Source organism: Nerophis lumbriciformis, linkage group LG27 (genome assembly GCF_033978685.3).
Source record: "Nerophis lumbriciformis linkage group LG27, RoL_Nlum_v2.1, whole genome shotgun sequence".
Classification (NCBI taxonomy): domain Eukaryota; kingdom Metazoa; phylum Chordata; class Actinopteri; order Syngnathiformes; family Syngnathidae; genus Nerophis; species Nerophis lumbriciformis.
The window spans coordinates 37,071,750-37,082,500 of record NC_084574.2 but is presented as its reverse complement, the minus strand read 5'-3'; the positions used below and the strand labels follow the sequence as shown (position 1 = coordinate 37,082,500).

The following is a 10,751-nucleotide window of genomic DNA, read 5'->3' as shown; positions in this document are numbered from 1 at the left end:
GCACTGAGCATACAGGGAGCGGACTGCCACAATCAGACAGTCCGATACCCCATACTCTCTGAGCACTCCCCACAGGACTTCCCGAGGGACACGGTCGAATGCCTTCTCCAAGTCCACAAAACACATGTAGACTGGTTGGGCAAACTCCCATGCACCCTCAAGGACCCTGCAGAGAGTATAGAGCTGGTCCACAGTTCCACGACCAGGACGAAAACCACACTGTTCCTCCTGAATCCGAGGTTTGACTATCCGGCGTAGCCTCCTCTCCAATACACCTGAATAGACCTTACCGGGAAGGCTGAGGAGTGTGATCCCACGATAGTTAGAGCACACCCTCCAGTTCCCCTTCTTAAAGAGAGGAACCACCACCCCGGTCTGCCAATCCAGAGGTACCACCCCCGATGTCCACACGATGCTGCAGAGTCTTGTCAACCAAGACAGCCCCACAGCATCCAGAGCCTTAAGGAACTCCGGGCGGATCTCATCTACCCCCGGGGCCTTGCCACCGAGGAGCTTTTTAACTACCTCAGCAACCTCAGCCCCAGAAATAGGAGAGCCCAACACAGACTCCCCAGGCACTGCTTCCTCATAGGAAGACGTGTTGGTGGGATTGAGGAGGTCTTCCAAGTATTCCCTCCACCGATCCACAACATCCGCAGTCGAGGTCAGCAGAACACCATCCCCGCCATACACGGTGTTGATAGTGCACTGCTTCCCCTTCCTGAGGCGGCGGATGGTGGTCCAGAATTGCTTTGAAGCCGTCCGGAAGTCGTTTTCCATGGCTTCCCCGAACTCCTCCCATGTCCGAATTTTTGCCTCTGCGACCGCTGAAGCCGCACACCGCTTGGCCTGTCGGTACTTGTCCGCTGCCTCGAGAGTCCTATGAGCCAAAAGAACCCGATTGGACTCCTTCTTCAGCTTGACGGCATCCCTCACCGCCGGTGTCCACCAACGGGTTCTAGGATTACCGCCACGACAAGCACCAAGTACCTTGCGGCCACAGCTCCAATCAGCCGCCTCGACAATAGAGGCGCGGAACATGGTCCATTCGGACTCAATGTCCAGCACCTCCCTCGTGACATGTTCAAAGTTCCTCCGGAGGTGGGAATTGAAACTCTCTCTGACAGGAGACTCTGCCAGACGTTCCCAGCAGACCCTCACAATGCGTTTGGGCCTGCCAGGTCTGTCCGGCATCCTCCCCCACCATCGCAGCCAACTCACCACCAGGTGGTGATCGGTAGAAAGCTATATATATATATATATATATATATTTATGTACAGCATTTCAAAGGGATAGTCATCTGTACTAAATAGATAACTGGGAAAAAAAATGTGCTGTGTACCTTTCATCGGGCCTAAAAACCAAGGATAAAATGTTAGCATGCTAAAGTTGGCACTTTATGATGGGAACAGTGATCATTCATGCAAGATGGCAATATGTATCAAAATACACACTTTTTAAAAAAAGTTTAAATGAATAAAATTAGTTAAAGTGCGAGTATAAAATGTTAGCATGGTGACAGGATAAAGTCAGTGGTTTTCTTGTCAAAAGCGATGATTTTTAGGTTCAAACAAATACAATTTGCTAAAATTTGAGCATGCTAACACTAGCATAATAATGCATAAAATTTTTTGCACACTTCTAAGATGCCGCTAAATATCTAAAGCCATTGATTTTTAGGTTTAAACGAATGAACTTTGCTAAAATGTTAGCATGCTAGTGTTAGCGTGCTAACATTATACCAAAGTTCATTAATAACATAGGAAACGCATGATAATGCGGAAAGAAACTGCACATTTCTAAGATGCCGCTACGTATCAAAAGCCATTGATCTTTAGGTTTAAACGAATGAACTTTACTAAAATGTTAGCATGCTAACACTAGCATGATAGCATAGGAAACATCAGGACACTTCTAAGTTGGCACCAAATATCAAAAGCCATCATTTTTAGATCAAAACAAGTAAAATGTGCTGAATGCTAGCATAAAACGTTAGCATTCTAACAGTAGCATGATAATGCGGAAAGAAAATTGCACATTTCTAAGATGCAACTAAGTATCAAAAGCCATTGATTTTTAATTTTAAACGAATGACACTTGCTAAAATGTTAGCATGCTAGTGGTAGCGGGCTAACATTTTAGCAAAGTTAATTCATAACATAGGAAACGTCAGGACACTTCTAAATTGGCACCAAACATCAAAAGCCATAATTTTTAGATCAACACAAGTAAAATGTGCTGAATGCTAGCATACAACATTAGCATTCTAACACTAGCATGATAATGCGGAAAGAAAATTGCACATTTCTAAGATGCCGCTAAGTATCAAAAGTCGGGATTTTTAGGTTTAAACGAATGACATTTGCTAAAATGTTAGCATGATAACACTAGCATGATAACATAGGAGATGTCAGGGCACTTCTAAGTTGGCACCAAACATCAAACGCCATCGTTTTTAGATCAACACAAGTAAAATGTGTCGAATGCTAGCATAAAAAGCCATGATTTTTAGGTTTAAACAAATGAAATTTGCTAAAATGTTAGCATGCTAACACTAGCATGATTTCAAAGGAGACGTCAGGACACTTCTAAGTTGGCACCAAACATCAAAAGCCATCGTTTTTAGATCAACACAAGAAAAATGTGTCAAATGCTAGCATAAAACGTTAGCATTCTAACACTAGCATGATAATGCGGAAAGAAAATTGCACATTTTTAAGATGCCGCTAAGTATCAAAAGCCATGATTTTTAGTTTTAAATGAATGAAATTTGCTAAAATGTTAGCATGCTAACACTAGCATGATAGCATAGGAAACGTCAGGACACTTCTAAGTTGGCACCATCATTTAAAAGCCATACTTTTTAGATTAACGCAAATAAAATGTGCTGGAATGCTAGCATAAAACGCTAGCATGATAATGCAGAAACAATTGCATACTTCTAAGATGCCGCTAAGTATTAAAAGCCATGATTTTTTAGGTTTAAACAAATGACATTTGCTAAAATGTTAGCATGATAACACTAGCATGATAACATAGGAGATGTCAGGGCACTTCTAAGTTGGCACCAAACATCAAACGCCATCGTTTTTAGATCAACACAAGTAAAATGTGTCGAATGCTAGCATAAAAAGCCATGATTTTTAGGTTTAAACAAATGAAATTTGCTAAAATGTTAGCATGCTAACACTAGCATGATTACAAAGGAGACGTCAGGACACTTCTAAGTTGGCACCAAACATCAAAAGCCATAATTTTTAGATCAAAACAAGTAAAATGTGCTGAATGCTAGCATAAAACGTTAGCATGCTAACACTAGCATGATAATGCGGAAATAAATTGCACATTTCTAAGATGCTGCTAAGTATCAAAAGCCATGATTTTTAGTTTTAAATGAATGAAATTTGCTAAAATATTAGCATGCTAACACTAGCAGGATAACATAGGAGACGGAATTGGGATTGGAATTGGGGGTTAAATCACCAAAAATGATTCACGGGCGTGGCCACCGCTGCTGCTCACTGCTCCCCTCACCTCCTAGGGGGTGATCAAGGATGATGGGTCAAATGCAGAGAATGATTTCACCACACCGAGTGTGTGTGTGTGACTATCATTGGTACTTTATTTTTAACTTTAACTTTAGATACGCTTCTGTACTTGGTATCATTACAGTGGATGTCAGGTATAGATCCACCCATTGCATTTGTTTACATTCAGGAACGCTATCTTTTGTTAGCGGTGACACCGGTGAGCTATTGTATCCTCCTGCAGTGTGTAGTGAAGCATGTTTAGCTATTCCTCATCCTCCAGTGATAATAATACTTGTAAGAAACTTACTTTATTTGTCGCCACGGAGGCCAGGATTAGTGGTACATTTTGGAGGCGGTATAGATTCATTAGTATTGTGGTACTATACTAATACCGTACAACCCTAGTTACAGTATAAATACATATTTAGGAATTAATTACCTATTGTTGTTGTCCGTGAGCCTGAATTAGTGATTATTTCACGACTGCTTTGATGTCCCTCGTTAAAATGTTGACTTTTCACATCTCCGCCCAGTCAAAAGATTGTTCCTCTGCTTGTGGGGCAGACTTGCAAGGTGCGGGCTGGCCTTCAGAAGATGATGAATCCCGCGCTCGCCTTCACGGCGATGCGGGGCATAACTGTTGGACGGTTGCCTAGCAACAACACAACTAATTTTGTATGCCGGCATTGCTTTGTGGGAGGATCACAGTGTTGGTCTGGTCTGGTGACCGTCCTGATATCCCTCTTTCAGACGCGGGAGGAAAATGAATAACCTTTGTTATCGTGACTTAGTGTCGTCTGTGGCGTATCGTCGCTGTTTGAGGATAACGACTGATTGGACCACAGGCCATTATTATTATTATTATTATTATTATTATTATTATTATTATTATTATTATTATTATTATTATTATTCAGTCCACATCTACACCTGTAGCCTCTGTTTTGCCGCCAATTTGACCATTCCCATTTCCACACCTGTGTGGGCCACAGTGGGGGAAATGCCTTGCTCTTGGACACAAGGAAATTGGGTTTTGAACCGCCAACCATCCAGGTACGGGACAACCTCTTCTACTGCAGCTCCCGAGGCCCCACTTCTCACACCGTACTTGGATTTAGGTGCATTTCTTGAGAATGAAAGCTACTCTATTATTGGTACTATATAAGCCGCCCCTACTACGTTTTAGAAGGAAAAAATATTTTCCCCTTGTATAAGCCGCACCGAACTATAAGCCGCAGGGCCAAAACCACATTATATAAGCCACACCTACTACGATTTAGAAGGAAAACAACTTTTCCCATATATAAGACGCACCGGACTATAAGCCGCAGGGTTCAAACCATATTATATAAGCCACACCTACTACGTTCAAAAAAAATAAAAATAAAATCCATGTATAAGCCGTATCGGACTATAGGCCGCAGGGCTAAAACTGCATTATATAAGCCACGCCCACTACAATTCAGAAGGAAAACAAATTTTCCCATATATAAGACGCACCGGACTATAAGCTGCAGGGTTCAAACCGTATTATATAAGCCACACCTACTACATTTAAAAAAAATAATTAAAAAAAATCCATATATAAGACGCACCGGACTATAAGCCGCAGGGTTCAAACCGTATTATATAAGCCACACCTACTACGTTTAAATAAAAAATAAAAAAAAATCCATGTATAAGCCGCATCGGACTATAAACCGCAGGGCTAAAACTGCATTATATAAGCCACGCCCACTACGATTCAGAAGGAAAACAACTTTTCCCATATATAAGACGCACCGGACTATAAGCCGCAGGGTTCAAACCATATTATATAAGCCACACCTACTACGTAAAAAAATAAAAAAAAATAAATCCACGTATAAGCCGCATCGGACTATAAGCCGCAGGGCTAAAACGGCATTATATAAGCCACACCCACTACGATTCAGAAGGAAAACAACTTTTCCCATATATAAGCCGCACCGGACTATAAGCTGCAGGGTTCAAACTGTATTGTATAAGCCGCACCTACTACGTTTTAGAAGACAAAAATACCTTTTTTCCCATGTATAAGCCGCACCGGACTATAGACCGCAGGGCTAAAACCGTATTATATAAGCCGCACCTACTACGTTTTAGAAGAAAAACATACCCTTTTCCATACATAAGCTGCACCGGACTATAAGCCGCAGGGCTAAAACTGCATTATATAAACCGCGCCTACCATGACTCAGAAGGATTTTTTCCCACATATAAGACGCACTGGACTATAAGCCGCAGGGCTCAAACCGTAACATATAAGCCGCACCTACTACGTTTTAGAAAAATAAATAAATCCATATATAAACCGCACCGGACTATAAGCCGCAGTGCTAATACCACATTATATAAGCTGTGCCCACTACGATTCAAAAGGAAAACCTTTTTTTCCTTATATAAGCCGCACCGGACTATAAGTTGCAGGGTTAAAACCGCATTATATAGGCCGCACCTACTATGTTTGAGAAGAAAAATTTACTTTTTTCCATACATAAGCCGCACCTGACTATAAGCCGCAGGGCTAAAACCGCATCATATAAACCGCGCCTACTATGACCCAGAAGGATTTTCCCCCATATATAAGACGCACCGGACTATAAGCCGCAGGGCTAAAACTGTAATATATAAGCCGCACCCACTACGATTTGAAAGGAAAAATATGTTTTCCACATATAAGCCGCACCAGACTATAAGCTGCAGGGCTAAAACTGTATCATATAAGCCGCGCCTACTACAACTTACAAGGATTCCCCCCCCATATATAAGCCGCACCGGACTATAAGCCGCAGGGCTAAAACTACATGATATAAGCCACACCCACTACGATTTAGAAGGAAAACAATTTTTTCCATGTATAAGCCGCACCGGACTATAAGGTGCAGGGCTCAAAATGTGCTATATAAGCCGCACCCACTACGATCCAGAAGGGAAAACTTTTCCCCCCATATATAAGCCGCACCCGACTATAAGTCGCAGGGTTCAAACCGTATTGCGAAAGCCACACCTACTACGTTTTAGAACAAAAAAAAAAACGTTTTTCCCATGTATAAGCCACACCGGACTATAAGCCGCAGGGCAAAACCGCATTATATAAGCCGCGTCCACTACGACTTACAAGGATTCTTTTTTCCCCATATACAAACCCCGTTTCCATATGAGTTGGTAAATTGTGTTAAATGCACTACAAAGACAACATATTTGATGTTCAAACTCATAAACTTTATTTATTTTTTGCAAATAATAATTAACTTAGAATTTCATGGCTGCAACACGTGCCAAAGTAGTTGGGAAAGGGCATGTTCACCACTGTGTTACATGGCCTTTCCTTTTAACAACACTCAGTAAACGTTTGGGAACTGAGGAGACACATTTTTGAAGCTTCTCAGGTGGAATTCTTTCCCATTCTTGCTTGATGTACAGCTTAAGTTGTTCAACAGTCCGGGGGTCTCCGTTGTGCTATTTTAGGCTTCATAATGCGCCACACATTTTCGATGGGAGACAGGTCTGGACTACAGGCAGGCCAGTCTAGTACCCGCACTCTTTTACTATGAAGCCACGTTGATGTAACACGTGGCTTGGCATTGTCTTGCTGAAATAAGCAGGGGCGTCCATGGTAACGTTGCTTGGATGGAAACATATGTTGCTCCAAAACCTGTATGTACCTTTCAGCATTAATGGTGCCTTCACAGATGTGTAAGTTACCCATGTCTTGGGCACTAATACACCCCCATACCATCACACATGCTGGCTTTTACACTTTGTGCCTATAACAATCCAGATGGTTCTTTACCTCTTTGGTCCGGAGGACACGACGTCCACGGTTTCCAAAAACAATTTGAAATGTGGACTCGTCAGACCACAGAACACTTTTCCACTTTGTATCAGTCCATCTTAGATGAGCTCAGGCCCAGCGAAGCCGACGGCCTTTCTGGGTGTTGTTGATAAACGGTTTTCGCCTTGCATAGGAGAGTTTTAACTTGCACTTACAGATGTAGCGACCAACTGTAGTTACTGACAGAGGGTTTCTGAAGTGTTCCTGAGCCCATGTGGTGATATCCTTTACACACCGATGTCGCTTGTTGATGCAGTACAGCCTGAGGGATCGAAGGTCACGGGCTTAGCTGCTTACGTGCAGTGATTTCTCCAGATTCTCTGAACCTTTTGATGATATTACGGACCGTAGATGGTGAAATCCCTAAATTCCTTGCAATAGCTGGTTGAGAAAGGTTTTTTCTTAAACTGTTCAACAATTTGCTCACGCATGTGTTGACAAAGTGGTGACCCTCGCCCCATCCTTGTTTGTGAATGACTGAGCATTTCATGGAATCTACTTTTATACCCAATCATGGCACCCACCTGTTCCCAATTTGCCTGCTCACCTGTGGGATGTTCCAAATAAGTGTTTGATGAGCATTCCTCAACTTTATCAGTATTTATTGCCACCTTTCCCAACTTCTTTGTCACGTGTTGCTGGCATCAAATTCTAAAGTTAATGATTATTTGCAAAAAAAAAAAAACGTTTATCAGTTTGAACATCAAATATGTTGTCTTTGTAGCATATTCAACTGAATATGGGTTGAAAATGATTTGCAAATCATTGTATTCCGTTTATATTTACATCTAACACAATTTCCCAACTCATATGGAAACGGGGTTTGTAGTTATTTGAATGACTCTTACCATAATATGTTACGTTAACATACCAGTTGGTTATTTATGCCTCATATAACGTACACTTATTCAGCCTGTTGTTCACTATTCTTTATTTATTTTAAATTGCCTGATTATTATCAAATACATTTCCCCCAAAAATGCGACTTATGTATGTTTTTTTTCCTTCTTTACTATGCATTTTCGGCAGGTGCGCCTTATACTCCGGTGCGCCTTATACTCCGAAAAATGCGGTCCTAATAAAAGTTTCAATCAATCAATCAAACCTGCAGTGAGTGAACTCAACATAGTACAAACAATAACATATCTTTTAAGTGTATTTGCTTATTTTGTTTACTTTATTTCAACTATTTGCTTCATAGCATCCGCAAAGAAAAATCCATGTATTGCAGGAATACAAATAATAACAGAACATTGATCGGATGAACCGTAAAACAATCTTACATGTCTCACATTCCAGCTTTAGAACCAGGACCAGGATGTTATTTTAGGAAGCATGCCGTGGCGGTCTGGGATGGTAGTTTTGTTGTAATTTTTCTGAGACCTTGTGCTTTATTTGCGGACGACAAATCTCCGCGTTGTATTTGGTGAAATAGTCCCAGTCGCAGGACTCCGTCTTTGAGCCACGAGCAACAATTGGCAGTGCAAGGAGTTGATCCACGGGGGAACTGGCAGCTGCCAGACATGTACAGTTGCTAGGTAACGTGGAAAAAAAGCGATTGGCGTGTCACGGCACACTGACAGTCGGCGTCTTTTGATGAAAAGTGTTTGCAAACGCGCCGGGCTGAACGCTTGACTGAAGCCCCGACAGTAATAGAACTGTTCCTTGTCTTGTTCTTATCCCACAGACCGGCAGGAAAGAGAAAGGAGACCCTCTGAACTCGGCCATAGACAAGATGACCAAGAAGACCCGGGACCTGCGTCGGCAGGTACGCAGTGTTCACCTGCAATGTCGGGCCTGGTTGGATGTGTCAACAAAGGCTAGCCACTCCTACATTGTTACGCTTAAGGGTCCGAGTGATGAGACCCTATTAGCTAGAAAGAGCCATATTGGACCATGAATACAAACAAGTAATCGGTCTGGAGCTGCAAAAAATGTAAAGTCTTATATAAGTGTTATAATGAAGACAACACATGATGTAAGTGTCTATATTAGCTATATTAGCCTACTATCGAAATGACTTTAAAAGTCTTATATAAGTGTTATAATGAAGACAACACATGATATAAGTGTCTATATTAACCTACTATCAAAATGACTGTAAAAGTCTTATATAAGTGTTGTAATGAAGACAACACATGATGTAAGTGTCTATATTAGCCTACTATCAAAATGACTTTAAAAGTCTTATATAAGTGTTATAATGAAGACAACACATGATGTAAGTGTCTATATTAGCCTACTATCAAAATGACTTTAAAAGTCTTATATAAGTGTTGTAATGAAGACAACACATGATATAAGTGTCTATATTAGCCTACTATCAAAATGACTGTAAAAGTCTTATATAAGTGTTATAATGAAGACAACACATGATATAAGTGTCTATATTAACCTACTATCAAAATGACTGTAAAAGTCTTATATAAGTGTTGTAATGAAGACAACACATGATGTAAGTGTCTATATTAGCCTACTATCAAAATGACTTTAAAAGTCTTATATAAGTGTTATAATGAAGACAACACATGATGTAAGTGTCTATATTAGCCTACTATCAAAATGACTTTAAAAGTCTTACATAAGTGTTGTAATGAAGACAACACATGATGTAAGTGTCTATATTAGCCTACTATCAAAATGACTTTAAAAGTCTTACATAAGTGTTGTAATGAAGACAACACATGATGTAAGTGTCTATATTAGCCTACTATCAAAATGACTTTAAAAGTCTTATATAAGTGTTGTAATGAAGACAACACATGATGTAAGTGTCTATATTAGCATACTATCAAAATGACTTTAAAAGTCTTATATAAGTGTTATAATGAAGACAACACATGATGTAAGTGTCTATATTAGCCTACTATCAAAATGACTTTAAAAGTCTTACATAAGTGTTGTAATGAAGACAACACATGATGTAAGTGTCTATATTAGCCTACTATCAAAATGACTTTAAAAGTCTTATATAAGTGTTATAATGAAGACAACACATGATGTAAGTGTCTATATTAGCTATATTAGCCTACTATCAAAATGACTTTAAAAGTCTTATATAAGTGTTATAATGAAGACAACACATGATGTAAGTGTCTATATTAGCCTACTATCAAAATGACTTTAAAAGTTTTATATAAGTGTTATAATGAAGACAACACATGATGTAAGTGTCTATATTAGCCTACTATCAAAATGACTTTAAAAGTCTTATATACGTGTTATAATGAAGACAACACATGATATAAGTGTCTGTATTAGCCTACTATCAAAATGACTTTAAAAGTTTTATATAAGTGTTATAATGAAGACAACACAGGATGTAAGTGTCTATATTAGCCTACTATCAAAATGACTTTAAAAG

The 10,751-nt window shown here is 40.1% G+C and overlaps 1 protein-coding gene across 3 annotated transcripts in view; it reads left to right on the top strand.

Moving 5' to 3' along the window:
* Positions 1-10,751, top strand: part of ctnna2 (catenin (cadherin-associated protein), alpha 2) — a 974,853-nt gene that overhangs the window by 587,342 nt on the left and 376,760 nt on the right. For 2 of the 3 annotated variants that reach the window (XM_061988021.2, XM_061988022.2), the window contains one exon: positions 9,075-9,155. In XM_061988021.2, coding sequence (XP_061844005.1) covers positions 9,075-9,155 — 81 coding nt within the window. Of the gene's footprint in view, positions 1-4,439; positions 4,585-9,074; positions 9,156-10,751 lie in introns of those variants that run through there. The other variant, XM_061988024.2, reaches the window with a different exon arrangement.